Source organism: Anabrus simplex, chromosome 1 (assembly GCF_040414725.1).
Source record: "Anabrus simplex isolate iqAnaSimp1 chromosome 1, ASM4041472v1, whole genome shotgun sequence".
Lineage (NCBI taxonomy): Eukaryota > Metazoa > Arthropoda > Insecta > Orthoptera > Tettigoniidae > Anabrus > Anabrus simplex.
Genome location: NC_090265.1, coordinates 1,192,711,176 through 1,192,736,183, shown reverse-complemented (window position 1 = coordinate 1,192,736,183; position 25,008 = coordinate 1,192,711,176). Strand labels below are relative to the sequence as shown.

Below are 25,008 nucleotides of genomic sequence, written 5' to 3'. Positions count from 1 at the left end.
ATGTTTTCTCTTCCTTTTTAGTATAGTCTGTGTTTATGAAATGGTAAAAGTAATATTGTACTCTCCTAGATCAATCAATCAATACTGATCTGCATTTAGGGCAGTCGCCCAATTTGCAGATTCCCTATCTGTTGTTTTCCTGGCCTTTTCTTAAATGATTTCAATGAGATAGGAAATTTATTGAACATCTCCCTTGGTAAGTTATTCCAATCCCTAACTCCCCTTCCTATAAATGAATATTTGCCCAATTTGTCCTCTTGAATTCCAACTTTACCTTCATATTGTGATCTTCCTACTTTTAAAGACGCCACTCAAGCTTATTCGTCTACTAATGTTATTCCACGCCATCTCTCCGCTGACAGCTCGGAACATACATAAACGAATAATTACAGGTCACTTGACCATCTTTCAACTATATGTTTTAACGAATACGATTTTAATTGTCATTCTCATTATTATCTAGTTCTAACCGCTAGTCGGTCAACATCATTTTATAGCAATTTTACCACTTGTCTCTAAGAAACTGTTGCTTTACTCATTTTACTTATAATAGTAATCTTCCAATGTCACTATTGCAAATACCTTCACCAAATTTAAACTTCTCACTCATAGCCTAGTCTTTAAAACCAACATTGTACCAGTCTTTTACCATATGTTAATTTTCTTTCAAGTCTCTTCAAGGCTTTTTTTAACATTAAGAATTTCATTCTTTAGGTTCCGTATTGAATCCAGATTCACAATAGAGAATTGGGAAAAGTTAATATCCACCTTTTCAATACAATGTATTACGTGAGGGTTTTACATTTAAAACATCACGTTTATTTACATCTGGTACCGGTTTCGACAATGTTTCATGTCATCATCAGCCAAGGACAATTGTACAAAGATATATTACATTAATCATGACTCCTACAGTAATATAACATGTAATGAATATAAACATGAATATAATTTAAAAAATATATACATATATAAGCTGACAGTCAATGGGATAAAAGATTGTTTTATAAGGTGTACACCTTAGTATTTTAGTTTAAAAAAAAAGGAGAAAGTATTGAAAGTGAAGTATAATAATCAGCTTTTAGTGACATATTTGTCTGTTGAACAGTAGGGTTGTGTTTTTGGAGGCTTTATAGCCATGTTTAACATTATAAAAGTAGACACATGCTTAGTTATGAGTGTTTCTAAATAAAAATATGTATAGTAAAATCTAGAAAGTATTCGAATATGGCTTGAGCTTGAGCTTAAATGATTGAATGTCACTGCACATTGATGTTGGCATATAAAATGTCCGTTGGTGGATTCTATGTATAAGTTGTTTGTACTCTAATTTATATCATATTAGATAGAGCATTTTAGATTAAGAGCAGTTCTGTTGTAATGGTATTGAAGAGATCCTTGTGCTATGAGTTGCAAGTACATAGGTTGTTCGAGAAGGATCTTGAACCAAGGCGGGTCTGCCCGCCTCTACCTTCAGTTAGTCCGTTGGTTCCTCTCTGACACATCTGATACTAGCTTGGCATCCGAGGTTCCGCCTTGGTTCAAGATCCTTCTCGAACAACCTATGTACTTGCAACTTATAGCACAAGGATCTCTTCAATACCATTACAACAGAACTGCTCTTAATCTAAAATGCTCTATCTAATATGATATAAATTAGAGTACAAACAACTTATACACAGAATCCACCAATGGACATTTTATATGCCAACATCAATGTGCAGTGACATTCAATCTTTTAAGCTCAAGCTCAAGCCATATTCGAATACTTTCTAGATTTTACTGTACATATTTTTATTTAGAAACACTCATAACTAAGCATGTGTCTACTTTTATAATGTTAAACATGGCTATAAAGCCTCCAAAAACACAACCCTACTGTTCAACAGACAAATATGTCACTAAAAGCTGATTATTATACTTCACTTTCAATACTTTCTCCTTTTTTAACTAAAATACTAAGGTGTACACCTTATAAAACAATCCTTTATCCCATTGACTGTCAGCTTATATATGTATATATTTTTTAAAATTATATTCATGTTTATATTCATTACATGTTATATTACTGTAGGAGTCATGATTAATGTAATATATCTTTGTACAATTGTCCTTGGCTGATGATGACATGAAACATTGTCGAAACCAGTACCAGATGTAAATAAACGTGATGTTTTAAATGTAAAACCCTCACGTAATACATTGTATTGAAAAGGTGGATATTAACTTTTCCCAATTCTCTATCTTCAAGGCTTTTCATAAATTAGTTTTATTTTATTTGTATGTAAATCAGGTGCTTGATTTTATTTCAAGGTTAATCACATCGCTGATGATGCCTATATGTAAGGCGAAACGTGTACCATTTTAATTAACTTGTCAATGTAATTCAACAAAGACAAGATTTATTGTATTGATTAGGTGGTCAGATTAATAAAATAACTCATTGTTATTATTTCAATCAAATATCATCAATACGGATAAAAAATTATATTTATCACATGTAACATACCACTTTGTCGAGTAGCTCGTCTTCTTTCTCCCAGTTCTTCCCAACCCAAACATTGCAAAATTTTTGTAATGCTTCTCTTTTGTCGGAAATTGCCCAGAATAAATCAGGCTGCTTTTCTTTGGATTTTTTTCCAGTTCTTGAATCAAGTAATCTTGGTGAGGGTCCCATACACTGGAACCATACTCTAGTTGGGGTCTTACCAGAGCCTTACATGCCCTCTCCTTTACATCCTTACTGCAACACCTAAACACCCTCATAACCATGTGCAGAGATCTGTATTCTTTATTTACAGTCCCATTTATGTGATTACCCCAATGAAGATCTTTTCATATTAACACCCAGATACTTACAGTGATCCCCAAAAGGATCTTTCACCCCATCAACGCAGTAATTAAAACTGAGAGGACTTTTCCTATTTGTGAAACTCACAACCTGACTTTTAACCCTGTTTATCATCATACCATTGACTGCTGTCCATCTCACAACATTATCAAGGTCATGTTGCAGTTGCTCACAATCTTGTAACTTATTTATTACTCTGTACAGAATAACATCATCTGCAAATAGCCTTATCTCTGATTCCACTCCTGTACTCATATCATTTATATATATAAGAAAACATCAAGGTCCAATAATACTGCCTTTAGGAATTCCCCTCTTAATTATTACAGGGTCAGATAAATCTTTGCCTACTCTAATTCTCCGAGATCTATTTTCCAGAAATATAGCAATCCATTCAGTCACTCTTTTGTCTAGTCCAATTTTACTTATTTTTTCCAGTAGTCTCCCATGATCCACCCTATCAAATGCTTTAGACAGGTCAATCGCGATACAGTCCATTTGACCTCCTGAATCCAAGATATCTGCTATATCTTGCTGGAATCCTACAAGTTGAGCCTCAGTGGAATAACCTTTCCTAAAACCGAGATGTTTAGTTTTCTATTTTATTTTTTATCCACAGTAGGAAAATGTATCTTACGCTTTTTTATGTATTCTTCATACAAGATTTTGTATATTGATCGATAGATTTAAGTGGCAGTTAGTTACAGACAAAGGGACCTCTGGTCCTACTTGTATAATTAACTTTAAATAAATATATTTCTATATAAACTGCATTTAATGAAAATTAATACGCATAACACTGAATTGCGTATAAAAAAGTTATCTACAAATGAGGTTCAATTAACACATTTTTATGTTATATTTTGCTGTGACCTACAAAAATGTATGTATAAAACAGAATTATTCAGTACTGAGTTACATATAAACCAGTCTCAACTGTATTCTTTTAACAGACAGTTATAAATAGAGACTAAATAAAGTGAAATATTCTTCTAATGGATAATTATTGGGTTGATGCTTAAGTTCGTGCAGCTCTATATTTTATTTTATTTTATTTTATTGTCACTGTCACATTTGTGGGTTACTGTAGTCACGTCCTAGTTCATGAACCATGGGCAACGGCTGAGTGGCCTAGTAAGTGGTTCTGAGAGTTGGGATACCATTTGCTATGGAATGGGAGTGGGCATCTCGGACATATTCAGAGTCATGGCCCTCCTTGTGCTCAGGCGGCTAGGACTATACAATTCACTGGTGGTCTATAACCCATTAGAGGAGAGATCCTCACTTGGACTATGTGCAAGTAGGGCGGCATCCTGCTTCATGAATTTACCGAGCTCAGAACACTTTAAGCAAGCCTCGGACCTATGGGAGTAATGGAGTCCCACTCCCATTTGACAAGCGAGGGACTCCTTGGAAACAACTTGGCGAACGAAATGGAATTCGATGGGGAGCTATCAGTATTAATGGGGCTTATGGAAGAAAGAAGGTAGAACTGGCTGAGTCAGCAAAGAGGATGCATCTGGATGTGCTAGGAGTAAGTGATATTTGGGTAAGGGGAGATAACGAGGAAGAGATAGGAGTTTATAAAGTGTACTTGATGGGTGTTAGAAAGGGAAGGGCAGAGTCTGGGGTAGGGGTCTTTATCAGGAATACCATTGCACGCAACATAGTTTCTGTTAGGCACGTAAATGAGCGAATGATGTGGGTAGATTTGTCAGTGGGAGGAATTAGGACAAGAATTGTGTCCATGTATTCACCATGTGAGGGTGCAGATGAGGATGAAGTTGACAAGTTTTATGAAGCATTGAGTGACATCGTGGTCAGGGTCAACAGCAAGGATAGCATAGTGCTAATGGGCGATTTCAGAGCGAGATTTGGGAATAGAACTGAAGGATACGAAAGGGTGATTGGTAAATGTGGGGAAGATATGGAAGCTAATGGGAATGGGAAGCGTTTGCTGGACTTCTGTGCTAGTATGGGTTTAGCTGTTACGAATGCATTCTTCAATCATAAGGCTATTCACCGCTACACATGGGAGGCTAGGGGTACCAGATCCATAATAGACTATATCTTAAGCGACTTTGAATTCAGGAAATCTGTTAGGAATGTACCAGTTTTTCGGGGATTTTTCGATGATACAGACCACTATCTGATCTGTAGTGAACTAAGTATGTCTAGGCCTAGGGTAGAGAAAGTGAAATCTGTCTGCAAACAAATAAGGGTAGAAAATCTCCAGGATGAGGAAATTAGACAGAAGTACATGGATATGATTAGTGAGAAGTTTCGAACAGTAGAGAGTAAGCAGGTTCAGGATATAGAAAGTGAATGGGTGGCATACAGGGATGCTGTAGTAGAAATAGCAAGGGAATGCCTAGGAACAACTGTGTGTAAAGATGGGAAAAGGCGAACATCTTGGTGGAATGATGAAGTGAGAGCAGCCTGTAAACGTAAAAAGAAGGCTTATCAGAAATGGCTCCAAACAAGGGCCGAGGCAGATAGGGATTGGTACGTAGATGAAAGAAATAGAGCGAAACAAATAGTTGTTGAATCCAAAAAGAAGTCATGGGAAGATTTTGGTAATAACCTGGAAAGGCTAGGTCAAGCAGCAGGGAAACCTTTCTGGACAGTAATAAAGAGTCTTTGGAAGGGAGGGGAAAAAGGAAATGAACAGTGTTTTGAGTAATTCAGGTGAACTCATAATAGATCCCAGGGAATCACTGGAGAGGTGGAGGGAATATTTTGAACATCTTCTCAATGTAAAAGGAAATCATCATGGTGGTGTTGCAAACAGCCAGGCTCATGGGGAGGAGTAAAATGATGTTGGTGAAATTATGCTTGAGGAAGTGGAAAGGATAGTAAATAAACTCCATTTTCATAAGGCAGCAGGAATAGATGAAATTAGACCTGAAATGGTGAAGTATAGTATGAAGGCAGGGATGAAATGGCTTCATAGAGTAGTCAAATTAGTGTGGAGTGTTGGTAAGGTACCATCAGATTGGACAAAAGCAGTAATTGCACCTATCTCTAAGCAAGGGAACAGGAAGGATTGCAACAACTATCGAGGTATCTCATTGATTAGTATACCAGGCAAAGTATTCACTGGCATCTTGGAAGGGAGGGTGCGATCAGTCGTTGAGAGGAAGTTGGATGAAAACCAGTGTGGTTTCAGACCACAGAGAGGCTGTCAGGATCAGATTTTTAGTATGCGCCAGGTAATTGAAAAATTCTACGAGAGGAATAGGCAGTTGTATTAATGTTTCGTAGATCTAGAGAAAGCGTATGACAGGGTACCGAGGGAAAAAATGTTCGCCATACTGGGAGACTATGGAATTACAGGTAGTTTATTAAAATCAATGAAAGGCATTTATGTTGACAATTGGGTTTCAGTAAGAATTGATGGTAGAATGAGTTCTTGGTTCAGGGTACTTACAGGAGTTAGACAAGGCTGTAATCTTTCACCTTTGCTGTTCGTAATTTACATGGATCATCTGCTGAAAGGTATAAAATTGCAGGGAGGGATTCAGTTAGGTTGAAAGGTAGTAAGCAGTTTGGCCTATGCTGACTACTTGGTCTTAATGGCAGACTGTGCAGAAAGCCTGCAGTCTAATATCTTGGAACTTGAAAATAGGTGCAATGAGTATGGTATGAAAATTAGCCTCTCGAAGGCTAAATTGATGTCAGTAGGTAAGAAATTCAACAGAATTGAATGTCAGATTGGTGATACGAAGCTAGAACAGGTCGATAATTTCAAGTATTTAGGTTGTGTGTTCTCCCTGGATGGTAATATAGTAAGTGAGATTGAATCAAGGTGTTGTAAAGCTAATGCAGTGAGCTTGCAGTTGCGATCAGCAGTATTCCGTATGAAGGAAGTCAGCTCCCAGACGAAACTATCTTTACATCGGTCTGTTTTCAGACCAACTTTGCTTTACGGGAGCGAAAGCTGGGTGGACTCGGGATATCTTATTAAGTTAGAAGTAACAGACATGAAAGTAGCGAGAATGATTGTTGGTACAAACAGGGGGGAACAATGGCAGGAGGGTACTTGGAATGTGGAGATAAAGGCTAATTTAGGAATGAACTCCATGGATGAAGCTGTACGCATAAACTGGCTTCGGTGGTGGGGTCATGTGAGGCGAATGAAGGAGGATAGGTTACCTAGGAGAATAATGGACTCTGTTACGGAGGGTAAGAGAAGTAGAGGGAGACCAAGACGACGATGGTTAGACTCGGTTTCTAACGATTTAAAGATAAGAGGTATAGAACTAAATGAGGCCACATCACTAGTTGCAGATCGAGGATTGTGGCAATGTTTAGTAAATTCTCAGAGGCTTGCAGACTGAACGCTGAAAGGCATGACAGTCTATAATGATAATGTATGTATGTATGTATGTATGTATGTATGTATGTATGTCACGCACTGTAAATCATAACCACTCTCATCGACCTTCTGCCAATGTTCAGGTAACAGTTGAATGCCTTGCCTGTAGAACTATTTTGGTTTTGACTGGAAGAAATCTGTAAGCCATTGGTCAAGAGAAGCTTCGTCAGGAAACACTTGCCCTCTGAATGTGGTTAGAGACCGGAAAAGATGGAAATCTGAGGGGGCAAGGTCAAGGCAATATGATGAGGAATAGGTTCTCAGCCAAGTTCAGCAATTACACCTTTTGTCAATTGAGCTGTATGCAGACGAGCGTTATCATGGAGCAGTAAGACTGGTTGTTGTCTTTCGTTGTCAGTAGCAACGGCAAGCCGTCTTAGCTGGTCGCTATACACAGCAGAGGTAATCATTACATTTTTCGGAAGAAGTTCATGGGGAAGAATGCTTTCTTTGTTCCACCAAACTCACATGATTTTCTGTGGATGGGCACTATCCTTGGCATGGGGAGTTGCTTTTTTGAATGGGCTGAGCCACTCTGTCCTCTTCTTCATGTTGACATCCAAGTACCATTTCTAGTCACCGGTCTGATCGAAAGGAATGCTTCGTGCCTATCACAAGCCAACCGGGGCCAGGCAAGCAATGGCGAACAGATGTTTCGTTGATTTTTGTTACTGTCACTTAGCACGTACCCAATTTCTGTACCTTACCCATCGAATGCAAATGGCATACAATAGTCGACTGATCACATTCAAAAACTTGCGCCATTTCCCGCATTGTGTGATGAGGCTTCTCATGAAGCAACTTATTCAAGGGATTTTCGTCAAAATCTGAAGGTCTTCCAGAACTCGGATCATCTGATAAGTCAAACCGTCCTGCTCGAAAGCGGGAAAACCATTTTTGTGCTGTTCTTTCAACATTTGCTTCATTCCCCTACACTTCACATTGTTCTCGCAGCTTGTGCTGCACTGGATCCTCGGTTAAACTCAAAAAGTAAAATCTGTTGGAAGTGGTCACTTTTCTCAACTTGACATTCCATATCCGTTTGTCTGAAATATACGCAAATAATATGTTCACAATCGAGAAAACATGTGTTTCACAACACACAAACTCCAAACTAAGTTAAAACAACAGAATAACAATAAACAGTCCCTTCACGCTGCATTGTTGCCAACCCAAAAGAATACTGCAAAAACTTATACATCGATCCAATACCTAAATGTAGAATTAATTATGTGAAGTATTGCTTGTTTTGGAGTAATCTGGAATTTTACGAATCCCGATTGCCATTAATTGGGAGTTGGGTATTCATCATGGAAATCGGGAGAGACCTGCTTAAATCAGGAAACCTGGCAACCTTGATTTGACATTTGGATAATCAACTCTCTACTGTGTTTGGTTAGAATTTCCCAACAGATGGTATCTTTGATTTTACTACCATAATCCATCTTACCTCCATTTTAACATGAAGTTGTAAATAGTTCTCTCTCTCTCTCTCTCTCTCTCTCTCTCTCTCTCTCTCTCTTCTATCCAGCTTGAAAATTAGAAAGATGTAAATATATGCTGAGCACTTGGAGATTTCTCAATAGATATAAATCCTGGTTACTACAGCTGCTTGTAGTATTCTGTTTTTTGTAGTCTATTTTTGTGTTCTTAGTTGTAGAATCATCCATGGAAATATTATTCTTGTTAGTTCCAGCAGTGGACTACTACAATCAGGGTCTGCACAGTATGTATTATCAGTATCATCATCAGTACCATCAGTATATGGCCCAGTGGAAACAACATGTTAGCCAGCAGGGAGGATATCATCCTGAGGATAGAGGCAGTGTACACTCGGGTCGCAGCTCTGCTAATGAGGAACTGCACCGTGAAAGGTGAGAATATGTATGACTTATCCAGACTCTGATGTAATCACATATACTTAATTAGCTGTTTGGCATCCATTCAGATATGTGAGTAGTGTATCAATGATTCTTCAAGTAGCTGTTCTATATACACAGACTTATCATTGTGTCAACTGACAGTTAGATGTTATGCCAATGAGTATCAAGATCTTTGACAATAAATACCATATTTACTTGAATATGACCCCAATTTTTTTTTGGGGGGGGGGGGCTTTTTGAAAATCTTTTTACCTACAGTGTTTTTGCTGGTTGCATTTGATGAATGAAAATTACAAATTTACTAACTTGAAAGTATATGCACTAGCGCCAAAACAAATTAATAGCACAGGTCACTTAACTCACAAGTATTAAAATGTTAAAAGAGAAAAATCTCAAATATTCTATATTACATTATTTGTAGATATTGAATTACAATTTATCACTACTTTTGCTGCTGTCGTTTTCATCTAGATCCTCTTTTCTTAAAATGTCATCTTCTGATCCATCCAGTATTTTGGAAATACTGCTCTTCTTGTGACTATTATTACAGTGGATGGATTCACTGGAGATCCTGCCTCACTCAATAAGTATCTATTCCCCTATTTTCCTTCTAGTGTGAGAGTTTACTTTCTGTGAAGAAACTAGATTTTGTTCGAGGTGATTCTTAATAATGTGTTCACTACAACATTCTTTACTTGGAATTGTGCTGTCATGTCACCAGGAATTGACTGGAAGGCTCTGAATTACTTTTTGATATAGGTTCTTAACTTCTTGGGTGATTCAACATCCAGCTCTCTTGTTGAGAAAAAACCTGGTCATTGAATCTGAACAACCTTCAGCCAATCTAATGTGAGATCATTCATCCTCTGTCATTTTACCAGAATTGTGAAGATAAGACCTGCTGGCAACTTCTGGTTTGATATATATTTTTTGTGAAGAATTACATAAGAGGACAGCTTCTGACTATCAAGTAGAATGCATAATATAACTTTCTATTCTCTTTTCATTGCTGGTGTTCCAAATTCACCTTTTCACTGCTGGATTATCAGATTAGGCTGTGTGCTCTCAGCCTGGATTTCTTTGCTAACTCTCAAGTGCCTGCTTTAAAAATCTGTTAGTTTCATCCACAACATTCATTAAAATGTTCTTGTTCACTAAACGTACCAAATACTGTAGTTCTGGAGTTAAATTAGTGTTTGACATATCTGGGTTCAGCTGCTGGCATGATGTGAAAAGACACATCAACTTGACAACTTCTTTTCCTATCCATGGCAGTTCATCACCACTATCACTTTCCAAAATTTCCTCAACGTCCTCTGGATCACTTTCACTACTATCAAAATCCACATACGACTTTTTTTTTTTTCTCATAGTGAGTACTACGGTCATTTGTAGAACCCATGTTCAAGGGAGTGTTGATGTTTACATTCCAGGAAACAGAATATAAATGTATTGATTTCACCACACTCTGTAGAAGTTTCTTAACCCTGACAGTATCATGTCTATAAATATTGCTGTAGTTACAGTACATCACACGTTTCAAAGACGTGCCACTCAAAGCCTATTATTTAACACATTCACGCCCGTATCCGAGTTATTGCCTATAGCGCGTGGCCATGCTGTGGACCGTATCAGAGTTAGCGCGGATAAGCGCAACCTTGAACTGGAGTCGTTCCTACGCAGCTGGGATCTATTTTGGTCACAAATATGTGCGAGAGAGATGAAAGTAATACCCTTATGAATGCTTTTACTCACCAGAAACCACATGGCCACGGCGATTTTCCCTCCCAATGCACTTTCTTTGTTTTGTTTCTGAAGGTAGCCTAGCGCTCGCACAACTAGCTGCGTAGTTGGTTTGTGATTGCACAAGCGTATGTATAATCACGTTCTGAAGTATAACCATGGCGTGTAGGGACAATATAAATGATGCAAGTGATGCGAATTTACAAAGCACAGTTTTTCAGCTGCTTGAAAATGTCTATATGGACAATTATTACAAATAGCGTTGGACTCGCGAAACAATTACGGGAACAGAACACTGCCGTATGTAGAACAATACAGTCAAATAGGGGTGTACCAAAAGATCTAAAGGAACACCAGGCAATTCTCACACGGGGTTAAAAGTTTCCATCATCAAATATAGACAAGTTCCCCTGAAGAAGGTGTAAAGTGTGCTTCAAAAATTAAATTATTAGTGAAACACGCTATTTTTTGGAATGTGTAGTGTTTCCATTCACCCAGGAAAGTGTGACATTACCTACCACACCCTACAGAGATACTAGAGGACTTCATTAAGGTATGTGGAAAATTTTGTTTCCATATCTTGTTCAGTTTAGAACTTACTGTGAAAAGAATTTGTTGTTCTTTGCTGTGCCAGTAACAGCTGAAATAGCTGGGCCAGCCCTTTAAATAGCCGCTCAGATGATGGGCGTGAATGTGTTAAGGTTCCATTTCAGTGGGCATTGTGCTCTAGAAATATTTTGCACCAATTGCAAGTTTTATTGAATTCGATTATTTTAATTTACATGGAAATGGAATGTTGTAGCTAGCATATTTACCATATTTTCTCGCATAATTAACGCCCTTGCATAATTTACGCATTCCAATATTTTTTGGTCCAAAAAGGAGAAAAAGAAATGTTCACATATTTGATGCACCCACTTCTTCGAACATCCGACGTGCAGCTCCAGATGCGTTTCAAAGTAAAGATCTCAACTATTCACGTAGCAGAAGAATGTGCAACACTTGTACGAACTATTGAAAGATCTAATGTCAGGTTATGTGCAAAAATTCCTTTAGAGAAGAACCCCATGTTAACTTTATTGAAGAGGAACTAGTAGATACATTGGTAAACCAGAATCCTTATGTTAAAACAGTAATGGGGCCGATGACCTTCGATGTTAGGCCCTTTAAAACAACAAGCATCATCATCATCATTAAAACAGTAATGGAAGAGGACAAACAAGAAATAATTAAGCATGTAATTAGAAGGTCAAGAACTGGCAAGGGTAAGTATGCAATAATTGAGCCTACTCCCAAGCATTTTCAGGTTATAATAACTGGTAAAAAACTCTACATAGGTTATACCCGGTGCAGTGTTAATGAATATATATCTGTGATTCGTTTTTATGGATGTTCTGGTTATGGTCATTTTTCTTCTGACTGTAAAGAACAGCTAAGATGTTCTAATTGTACTGAATAACATGACTCAAAGGATTGTCCTAAAAATAAAACAGAATGCATTAACTGCAAGTTACATAATCAGAAACAGATTACAAGGCAACAACACAATCTAAGAAACACTAATCACTGTGCAACATCATTCACTTGTCCAACATATATGAAAGTAGTAGATGTTATTAAATCCAAAATTAATTATAGCTAAACTGAATATTTACGACCAAAATTTGCATAAATCAATCGTACCAACGCAGGAATTTTAATTTAATTCAAACTATAATAGTGTTACACAGGAGGATATAAATTTGCTTTGCATTCGGGAACCCAATACCAGGAACAACAAGATTATGGGTTTCGGACGAGGCAGTTACATATATCATTTGTAGATAGCAATCAAGAAGAGAGAGTTTGAGTTGCCATCATCACAAGATATCAGTACAGCCTTCAATTAATGCAGTATTGTAACCCTGACAGAGTTCTTCTCTGCATCAATTTCGACAGCAAGGAGGTGTATGTATGTAATGTTTATCTTGATTCTGCAATCAACATTGCGATATCATTGGACGAGCTCCAAATTATATGCTCGGAATTAAAAGGGAAACCTCTTCTCATAACTGGTGATGTAAATGCTAAACATGCAGCATGGAGCAGTCCTGTCACAGATAAACGTGGCAAGCTATTTTACGATTTCTGTTGTAGTAATAACTTTTTCATTCTTAATAATGGAAATGAGCTTACATATGTCCGTGGTGATTATGAAAGTTACATTAATGTGAGTATTTGTAACTCTGCATTTCTTCAGTTTAATCTGGAGTGGACTGTAAGAAGTACAACTACATTTTCTGATCACAGACTTCTAGAAGTAACATTGGAATCCAATCCATATAGGTTTATGCCAACTACCTCAAAGTATTTAACTCGAAAATACAAAACCAAAAATGTCAAATGGTCTCATTTTCAATGATCAGTTAAAACAAGACTAGCAAATGTCCCTGAAAAAATAAACAATGCGCAACATCACCAGAACTTGACCAAATAGTCAATAATTTAACAGATGAGATCACAGCCATTTGTGAGGCTTAGCCTCGTACAGAAGATGGAAAAGGTCTAGAAGTGCAACTTTACGAGAAATATATGACCAAGGATATTATGAACTTAAAAGTGAGTATAAGAATTTGATAATGCAGGCAAAAACAAATGCCTGGAAAAAGCTCTGTTCCTTACAGAATGCCAGTAATCCATGGAACATTGTGCATAAAATCTGTCCGAAGCCCAGAGACTTCAATAGGATACTGACCTCGATAAAAACAGAAAACGGTTTCACCAACTCTACACTGGAAACAGCAAATGTTTTGACGGACCATTTTTTCTCGGTAGAAAACAATGACAATGATTTTCAAAAGATTGTATCCAATTTTGCTGCTAATTCACCAGATACTGAAGATGACTTTGTATTCACGAATAAGGAGGTGGACCGAATTATCTCTAACTTGAACGACCAAAAAGCTCCTGGACTAGATGGAATTTCAGCCAATATTGTTGAACATATTCATTACTGTATTCTGTCTCTTTTTATAATTCTTTTTAATAAGTGCCTCAAGTTATGTTTCTTTCCCACCTGTTGGAAGAAATCTGTAGTCAAAGTGTTTCCTAAGCAAAACGCTAAAAATATATTTGCCATCAATTCATTCCAACCGTTATGTCTGTTGGCTTTGCTTGGAAAAATTTTAGAAAAAACTGTTACTTGATCGTGTTATGAATTATTTGAGTGATAGACAATTTGTATTTTCTCCACAAAAATCTACAGAAGACTCAGTAACATGTTGATTGGACTAAGGAAATCTTCTTGCATCAGCAAGTTGGCGTACTGGTATCTCTGGACATTTCTGGTGCATTTGATCCAAAATTCTTTATCAACTAAAAGTTAAAGCCTGTCCAAAGAATTTATATAAATTAACACAGAGTTATTTTAGTAATTGCAGTGTACAGTTAAAAATAGGTACCAGAACAATAACTAGGACTCTTGTTAAGGGATGTCCTCAAGGTTCAGTATGCAGTCCAGGTTTCTGGACTATACCATATGATGATTTACTGCAACAAACTCCTCCACAAATTTGTATTATTATAGCTTATGCTGATGATCCTCTTTTCTTGGTTGATACTTTGAAGGAATTGAATATTGCAACAAATTCTGCTTTAGAAATCATATATAAGTGGGGATGTGATAACAAATTACAATTTAATCCTAACAAAACTACTGCAATGTTAATAACAAGAAAAAGAAAAGTGAAGAAACCAAAGATCAGATTGAACTCAAAACAATTAACATTTGCAGACAAAATATCTTACTTGGGAGTCATAATAGATAGTAAATTAACATTTCGAACTCATTTTCAGTGCTTAGTTGAAAAAGCTGGTAAATTCTTGCAAGGATTATCTATTGCTTGTAAACCATCTTGGGGTTTGAATTCAGATATCTTATGCATAATATATCATGGATCGTTTGAACTAATGATATTATATTGTGCTTCAGCATATCAAAATGTCCTGGGCTTAATGTAAATTTGCACAAATTCAGAGAGGATTTATACTCGGAATAATACAAGGTTATAGAACAATATCCACAGATGCTGCTCTTATTATAGCTGGTATATAACTTTTGCATCTGAAAGCCATTGCCAAAGCTGAATTGACTAACATTAAGAAAGGTAGACAATGCGATAAGGTAATACAAGAATATGATATTAAGCAAAAAGTAAATATCCTTGAATGTGGTCATCCAGCATATCATTATGATTATGTTTTCTCTCACATGAGGTGCAAGTTTACACAGATGGCTCAAGAACACCCAAAGAGGATTGTACTAATCTAGTAGGAAGTGCCTTTGTTGTGTATAAAGATGAAGCAGAAATATATTTTAAGATTATGAAACTTTCCTCCCAGTGTTCCATTTTTCAAGCCGAACTTCTTGCTATAAAGTATGCAGTTTATTGGATAAAAGAAAGAAAGTTTAGTGCATGTATACATAGTGACTTGCAAGCAGCTCTGAAATCTATAACAAATATAATTTAAATTCTTTGGCATGTAGCATTAGAACAGATCTCTCACAGTATGGAAGACATCTGTTTTAAGTGTGTTAAAGGGCATGAAGGTCTATTAGGTAATGAAAGAGCAGATGAGCTTCCTAAACTCGCAGCATTTAGTGACAATGAAACTGTATACAAAAGAGCCCGTATATCAAAATTATATAAATTCACAATCAGTGAATGGTCAAAGCTGTGCAACTCAAGTAATAATGGTGAAATTACAAGAACAATCTTTTTTCCCACGGTACAGGACCGTTTGAACTGCAGTTTATTGAAACCAAACTTCACCAGCACTCAGTTTCTTTTCGGTCATGGAAAATTTAAATTTTATTTATATAAATTCAAAATTAATAGTATTAACAGTTGTGTTTGTGGAGATGAAGAAACTGCAACTCATCTTATTTTTGATTGTGCATTCTTCAGCAAAGCTAGATATATTTTGGAACAACACTTAAATTATTGTACAGTAATATTAGTCAAACCTATTTTTAGGACATTTCACAAGATCTGTTGTTTGAATGAATTTTTTAAGTTTCTGCAGTTTATTTTAGAAAAAATTTAAGAATTTATTTTTACCTTTTCTCCCAGTTTAATTAATTTGTGTGTGTAATCACTCACTCACCTCAAAAATGTTGTATTATATGTTTGTACTATTTAAGGTAACTAGTTATAACCTACAGCCCTAATATGTTAGACAAAGTAGGGCTTTTTCATGGATAATAAATAAATAGCAGCAGCCTTCCTATTGCCAATCCAGGCTTTAAAATACTTGGCAATGTGCTGTTATCAGCCGGTAGGAAATACCACTACACTAGTACAGTGAGAGAATCAGCGCAGAAGTGACTACTGGTGCTCTATTCGAGTCTGGTACAAATGTATTTTAATAGTGTTTCAGGAACGGGACATGCGTTTTATGTGGTCTCAGTACTAAACTGGAGTAGAGCATCATTAGTCAGGTCTGCACTGATTCACTCACTGAACTAGTACAGTGGTACTTCCAATGGGTAAATACAGTAAGTTGCATGGTTTGTAGAATGGCAGATTTCTCAGTAGGAAGGCTGCTATTTGACATCTTTATTTTGAAACACATCCAGAACTGAGCAATGAATCATCAAGAAAATGGGTGTGTCAGATACGCCAGTTGGCATACTCAGTTGTTAAAAGAGAACAATTTGAGTCAAACATCAATTTTTACAATTGATAAAAATATGAATTTCAAGGGTAATCTTGCTGAATTCAAATTATGTTCAAATGAACTTAGACTAAATAAACTTGCAACATACTAGGCCATGATCAGTATGTATAGAACATATCGAAGAGATGGAAATTACAGAGCAAAAATGGCCAAACGGGCACCAGTGGCATCTGAACCCACAACCTTCCAATTTCACATTGGATGCTCTTACCAATTGAACTGTGGTGGCCTCGTTTCATATTTATTCTGTTAGAAAGGATCCACAACTGTAGAGTATGTGAAAGTTGCCTGTTGTCAACCAATTTAGTGAATATTTAATTTCACTCCTACATTGTACTTGTGAAAATGAAATATTCATTAAGTTGTATTAGCTTGTATTAATTTTGTATTCGCCAAATCCTACTGTATGTACTGTAGGTTGCAATATTATTAGATATAGATGGAAGGGCAAGGTAAGTTATGTTGGAACTAAACTAAACCACTCTGTGGACTTTTGGCTCCAGTATAATAAAATATAAATGATGTGGGATTGCTTGGAGTAGTGACATACATGTTACATCTAGACCACACATTAGAGATTTTTTGTCATTTTTATATTAAAGCTGCAAGTTCTTCCCTTTTCAAGTGATCCTGGTTGGTTTCTTACAAGAAACCAATTGTTTGTAATTTTGTTTACTGGAAACCTATGTACATTGTTGAGTCTAAATGTCTCTATCAATAGTGTTGCAGTGTGTTTCGTGTTGTAAGCGAATGTCATGCCCTATATTTTTCACTCTTGTTGTTATTCATTATCCTCATACTACCATTGCAGATATCAAAGGGCAGGGCTTTATCAGCCTTATGACTACCACAGACCTTCATCTTTGTCAGGCGATTTTGACTCTGGGAGGTGAGAGGATTACTACGCATTGTACAGTTGATGTGTCCGCTAAATCCTCATCCTTGTTTGGTTGTTTTCTTTTTGTAGCAACACCATCATGAAATATCGACGTAGTTACTGTGACTTCCATTTATTTATTTGAAATATTTAATAGCTTCTTTCATATTTGATATATCTGTTTTACTTTTGTAGAATTGGATAGCTTAAAATGACACTAATTTTCATTTTGTTGTTAATTTTTACTTGGTTTGGGTTTCCCTATTTGCAGCATAATTATCAGTTGTTTCGTATAGTTTTAATGTTCTGTTTCAAGTTTTTAAGCTTTTATAAATATAATGCATGGGACTACTTTGGAAGTTTCTTGTCCACTGTGTTACACAGCATTGCATCACTTTGCTAGTTTACAGTAGATATGTATTTTGAACTTAACTTCATTATTTCCTTTTTTATAATCTAGAGCACCGGCCTGCGGAAAAAAAAAAAAAATCTCTCCAGCAATAGGTTGAAGAGGTGATTTACCCTAATTTAGGTGTGCTGATTTCAAATATGTAAACCATTTTTTCCTATCATGTACAGTGTTTTTCCTATTTGAAATCCAAATTTGACATATTGTTGTAATTTTGATAGAAAACATCATCATAGAGAATATATGTAATTTTAATGGGACATGATCAATTTGCAACAAATATACAGAAAGTAACATGTTTATTGCTAGAATGTATTAATCTCACTACAAGAACACTATTGTTTGCTGCACTTTGATGTGAATGAATGCTGTGTTGATTGGCGTTTGTGTTCCACCATAGTGTTATCTCGCACTAGACACCAACAGTAATCTGACATTATGGAGAAGTCCCTGATGCCTTCGTTCCATTTCTGTTAGATCCTAATGGAACCGCTCGCCATGTTCCTCGCTGAATGTTCCTAAATTTGCAGGAAATAATCCAGATGACTGTGCAGGAAATGTAATTTTAAGCTCATGCGGCAACTCAATTTCTGGATGTTGTACGGCATGGTTTCCACAATCTGTTGGTAGTTGACATCTTTAACATTACCCAGGAATTTGCTACAAACATCCTTGAATGATTCCCATGCCTGAAGCTGTTTTTTCATTCATCGTCGTACTGAATGTCGGACCCTTCATAAGCTTCCGAATTTGGGCGCCGTCAAAAACACCTTCCTTAATTTTGGCATCCAACAGTCCTGGAAATTTCTGACAGAGGTACCGAAAGCAGGGGCTGCCACTATCCAAACTCTTCACGTACTGCTTCATAATTCTCAATTTAATATGTAAAGGGGGCAATAACACACTTTGAGGATCAATTAATGGACGATTTACAGCGTTTTTTCTCCAGATTCAAACTGTTTCCTCCTGGGCCATTCAGACACTAACTAGTGATGATCCCTGTCCCAAGAGTATCACTCACACAGAAAACACAGAAACTTTGTATATCGTCCTTGCTGCCCTGATATGATACCGCACACTTTTAAATCATAGCACAGTAACCATCTGTGTTCATTGTAGTTCAGTTACTGTAACACCATAGATAAATTGTGATAGTTTTCATGAAATGTTAAATGGGTGACTTCCACTGAAGCATTGTCCATTGTGCAGAAGACCACCTTTGAGACTTCTTTTACTGGTATCAATAAATAGACGCCAGTCCTTTGCTTGGTTAATAGTTCCAAGGCAACAGATCAAACCAGGGATATCACAGCAAAACATAAGTTCGTCTTCGTGAACAAAAAACTGCCGGAATTCTTCCTCCCAATTTCTGTAACAATATGAATTTGTCCCAGGAATTAAAAAATTTATCTCTTTTTAATCTTGATCCTAAAAGTTCACTCTTTTCTTTAGTGAGGCCTAGGTCCTGTAGCAAATCATTTAAGTCACACTGATTATAAAGACATGGAGTTTTATCCTCGACATCCGGTACAAAGGTATCATCATCATCATCACTATCCTCCACACTTGAAGATGACGAAGACATACTCTCTGGTAACTGTTTTGGTGGTTTTGGGACAGGAATACTGGGTCCATGTGGTACGGGGGTTATGGCAAATGGAAGGTAGGGATACACAATGTGCTTTTTGTTTTTGGCATTGAACCCGGACACTTTACATTCACACACAAAAATAACATTTGTCAAAATGATTTCTTTGTTCCCGCCAAGCCATTGGGATTCCGAATGGCATTGACGGCAACAATCCATTGTACCATTGTCACAGGTTTTCTACACACGTTTTACACACAATATGGGGTGTGAAATTCTTGTCCTCATCACCTAACTTCATGCAAGTACAAGCTTTTTATAAATGGTGTAATATTTCACTTCTGGCCTTTAATTGTATACGGGCCACATATATAACAGAAGAGTTGGGATTGTTTACACATTTTCGCCTCTGAACATCACTGCCACTTGCCATTTTAACACAGACTAACTCAATTATTCACTCAATCGATTTCAAGTTCATGTTGTAGCTTGTAGACAAAAGGTGTGAGACATGTTCTCAGATTCTCCTCTCAGACTACGAAGAAACACGATTTTGGCGTTTTGACATAGTCTGACATTGTGCATGTGCAAACTGCAACTGTTCTAATTGTTCTTCCGGTGTTCCTGTATGATTACCTACTCCCCTCGAAAACAGAGCACATACAGTATTTTCTCTCAGACATGTCCATACCTGCATTCCATACAACCAATCCTAACCCAATTTATAACAACGAAGCTCCATTATCATAAACATGAGACGGACGTATGACAAATCTGTACATGATACGAAACAACATAAGGACACTAAATGTAACATATATCACATACAATTACTTTTGCTGGAAAATCTTCGCAGGCTGATGTAATCTAAAATGAATGTATTTTTCTTTGCTGATTTAATGTAACATTTACTTGGAACTCAGATATGTTTTCTGCGATGATGGTATAAGAAAGATTAGGACTGACAAGGAAGTAAGTGATGGCCTAAATTAAGGTACAGCCTGGTGTGAAATTCACAAACCATAGAAAACCTCCTTCAGGGCTTTTGATTGATGGTGGGGTTCGAACCCACCTTCTTCAAATGCAAGCTTACAGCTACACAGCCCGAAGTGCGTAACCACTCACTCTGTGGAAATTAAAACAGTTTTACATCCAAGTTTTTTCATTAAGCTGCCGTGGAAAGTCATGTTGACCATAATAACCTTGGCTATCATACCAGTATATAACAACATATTGAAAGGCAGCTTTCATATTAATTGCCTTTTATCCACTTGTTTTGGTGGCCTGAAGGGTTGAGAATTGTTTTGAATACTTACTTAAAAAACATTTAGTTAAGAGCATATAATTTTGAAATAACATGTTTTTGTTAGTGTTTGCAATATGAAATCTGTCATTTCTATGCAGTAACATGTTACAGCAAACTAGCTTATAATGACTTTTCTGTTGCAGCTGGTTTAGTAGATGACAGTGTTTACAAGCACATCCGGTTTTATCACTTTTGTAACCCTTCACCAGAAGTTTTGATGGAGTCATTACCATCGGCAATGTTTCTCTAAAAATTAAGTAAGGGGATTATAGTGATTTTTTTAATGGAAGCAAAACTTATCATGGCGTAAAGATACACTGACTGGTAAAAAGAGAGAGAACTTGAAAAATACTAAAATAAAAGTTTAAATTATGAAGTGATCCCAGAAAAAAAGTATCTGCAATTGTATTAAATTTAGAGATCTCACTTTTTATGAATTTGTGATACTTGAATTCAAGCCTTTTAAACTAATTTGGAGACAAAAGGAATTCAACACTCTTTCTGAAGTTTATTATTATTATTATTATTATTATTATTATTATTATTATTATTATTATTATTATTATTATTATTATTATTATTATTATGATTATTATTTCCTTTGTTTTAACTTTTTACCCACTAATTTTCATCACTGAAAATGCAAGCAACTTAAATCCATATTAACAGTAACTCATTATCTGGTGTGTCCTTGTTTAGCTTTAATTATGACCACTATTCTCTTGGGCAAGGTTTCATTTGAGGGTCTGATGTATCTCTGGTCGATATTGATCCATTCCTTGGTAGAATGCTGTCCTCAGATAATGTTAACATCTTCAGAACAGGATTACAGCCTGAGATTTTTCTACCCAACTTATGCCAGAGATGTTCTCTATGATTTAAATCAGGCCTGTGTGCTGGCAAGTTGAGTGAACAGTCTCTATTAGGTATCAAGATATTGTGATACATTATGAGCTACATAAGGACAAACATTGTCATATATGAATATGAAATAGCCTCCATAAATGGAGCTAAGGGCGCAACGTGATTGGCAAGAATCTCTATATAGTATTGAGGTTATTGTTCTCATTTAACACCAGTTCTGTTCAGGCATTTGTGTGAAGATGCTACCCCACACTATCGCAGAGCCTCTGCCTAATCACGTCTTTACGAAGAAGATGCACTCTGTATTCAGTCTTCAGACTCTTTCCCTAACACCTGGAGATTTTAGGGAGAACCTTGTAATGCCCTACTGCCAAACTATAAAATGAACTGCACATCAAACTCAAAATGGGCCGAGATAGAGTATTATAGCGAGTATTAAAAAGGGTCAGCAGTATATAAAAATATAAGCACGTCAGTAAGCAACGCAAAGCAGAAGATAAGCAATAGCAATATATGCATATTAACAGTGATAATATGAAAACGCAGAGTCCATAGAAAGGAAGCGTGCAACAGGTAAATAAGAACCACCCAGAGGGAGCGAAAAGGACAAGGAAATGAAAATCATTATAAACAAGGCAATATATATATTAATGATCAACAAGAGGAATAATTTAACAACTGTGATAAGATACAAGGCACCCAATAAGAGTATTGCCTAGGGATGGTAAAAGAAAAAAAACCTCGAGAAGCAAGCAAAAGTATGCCACATTTACAATATTAAAGAATATATATACTTCAAAAAAAAAAAAAAAAAAAAGGAATGAAAACCAGAAACTTTAACAGTACAATATGATAAAATTGAATGAACTCTGACGTAAGATAAGAATAAAAACAAAGAAGGAGACAGGGAAATGGAAATAAGGATAAACTATGGGAAAGATTCCCATAGATGCGTGGAATAGTAATTCACTTCAAACAGGCCGCATAAATATGCCGATAACAGTTCTCATAGTGCTGGGTAAAATCCGTATTTAACAGAGAGAAGAGTGGAGTCTGTTTGCATAATGTAAACACAGATGTAAGCTGGCAAGAATAAAAGAAAAGTGAAGGTATAGTTAGCCTAATAAAGATGAAGAAATAAGTTCATAGTTCTTGCTCACCAAAGAAAGGGCAGATGTTACACAGATGTACAGTGCTCCACCACTCCAATGTGAGAACAGACTCAATTTGTGAGAGGTGGAGCCTGTGGATATAAAGGAGCAAGGAAAAGTCTAGAAGTTTGCAAGAATAAACGCCAGCATGTACGAGAAGCGCCACATCAGAATCACGTGTCCACAGAGATATGTACAGCACACATGACAATAGGCGGGGAATGTCGCAATTTCAGAAGGAGATGACTTCATGGTCACATGTTGTAGAGAGCTGGTGAGCAGCAGGTGGATGTAGCAGTGTAGAGAGACGATGGCAGCAAAGCAGTCGAAGAAAATTACGGCAGCCGAAGGTAGGATAAAATGCAGAATATGTAATGGAGATCGTTACAGTTCCGGCAAAAAGCGAAGAGTGGATGAAAGTGCAGCGATGATAGTATGTCGGTCTTTTCAAGGACGCCAACTTGGAAGAGCAATGATCAAACTAGAAGAAGAAAGCAGACTGACGAGAGAGAGGATCCACCCATAACGAAAGAGGCATCGTTTATGGTTAGAACTAGGGCGGTATCTGATCGCCTTCGAACCTCTAACTTTCGTTCTTGATTAATGAAAACATACTTGGCAAATGCTTTCGCTTCGGTCCGTCTTGCGACGATCCAAGAATTTCACCTCTAACATCGCAATACGAATGCCCCCGCCTGTCCCTATTAATCATTACCTCGGGTTCCGAAAACCAACAAAATAGAACCGAGGTCCTATTCCATTATTCCATGCACACAGTATTCAGGCGCAGCCGGCCTGCTTTAAGCACTCTAATTTGTTCAAAGTAAACGTGCCGGCCCACCTCGACACTCAATGAAGAGCACCACGGTAGGATTTCATCGGGGTCCGCCTATGGCGCGCAGGAACCGCACGCGGATAAACACGGCGGCCGCGCGCTTTCGACTCGCCACCACCGGCAGGACGTCCCACGAACCATGCCAGTTAGACACCGACGAGCGATGAACCGACAGCGTGGGACACAAATCCAACTACGAGCTTTTTAACCGCAACAACCTTAATATACGCTATTGGAGCTGGAATTACCGCGGCTGCTGGCACCAGACTTGCCCTCCAATGGATACTCGTTAAAGGATTTAAAGTGTACTCATTCCCATTACGGTGCCTCGGATGAGTCCCGTATCGTTATTTTTCGTCACTACCTCCCTGTGCCGGGAGTGGGTAATTTGCGCGCCTGCTGCCTTCCTTGGATGTGGTAGCCGTTTCTCAGGCTCCCTCTCCGGAATCGAACCCTGATTCCCCGTTACCCGTTACAACCATGGTAGGTGCAGAACCTACCATCGACAGTTGATAAGGCAGACATTTGAAAGATAAAGGAAGAAATGGAAAGTGAACAAAATGGAACAAGTGGAGAAAGTAGGAGCAAAGTGGAGAAAACTGGACCAGTTCAAGAAACAAGGAGATACAAATAAAAGGGAGGAGTCTGAAAGTACAGAGATAATACGAACATGTACAAATACAATGTAATATAATAAAATATAGAGAAGAAATTATGTGGCATAGATATATAGAAAGGTAACAATAAAAGGGTGTCTGAAAAAATATTAAATTCCATGAGGCGAAATACAAAAGCTATGATCTCATGGGGAGCCTGTGACGGACCGGAGTGGTGGAGGAGACATTGGTGAGCAAGAAAGGTAAATATTAAAGAGGTCGCTGGAGAGGGAAAAAAACCCCACAAGGACAAAGAGAACTAGAAATAATAAATGGGGCAGAACAACTATCCTGGGAAGAAATTCTTTCCCAAGAATGGAAAACAAAGCAAAAATAAAAAAGGGGGGGAAAGGAAAACAGATTAGGTAACTGGATTAGAGAGCTGAAATTTCTTGAGTTGAGAAAGATGAACACGTTTAACATCAAGAAAATTAGAAGGGGTTTGTAAAAGGGCATTAGCAAGATTAGGCAGAGAAATAATGAGAAATGAGCCTATCCACCGAGGAGCTAACTTAGCAGAAAACTGATCAGTGGAAGAGCTTTGAGGGTGATTACGAGAAGGGCCATGTCAGCCAATTTAAAGATAGAAGATGCATGACGAGAGTCATGTGCTTCCTTAGAGATAAGCTGAACAGAGCGAACATTCGAAAGGACTTCAATCCAAAGAGATTCAGTGGATTTAGAATCATCAGATTCTAAGAGGGTGTGAAGGTCCCAATTAAGAGATAAGGGAGTATGAAGATCTCACC

At 37.2% G+C, this 25,008-nt stretch overlaps 1 protein-coding gene across 3 annotated transcripts in view; it reads left to right on the top strand.

The window, feature by feature from the left end:
• The window catches only part of Sec16 (Secretory 16), a 753,833-nt gene that overhangs the window by 255,270 nt on the left and 473,555 nt on the right, over window positions 1-25,008 (top strand). For all 3 annotated transcript variants that reach the window (XM_067137541.2, XM_067137539.2, XM_067137540.2), the window contains exon 11: window positions 8,920-9,103. In XM_067137541.2, coding sequence (XP_066993642.2) covers window positions 8,920-9,103 — 184 coding nt within the window. The remainder of the gene's footprint in view (window positions 1-8,919; window positions 9,104-25,008) is intronic.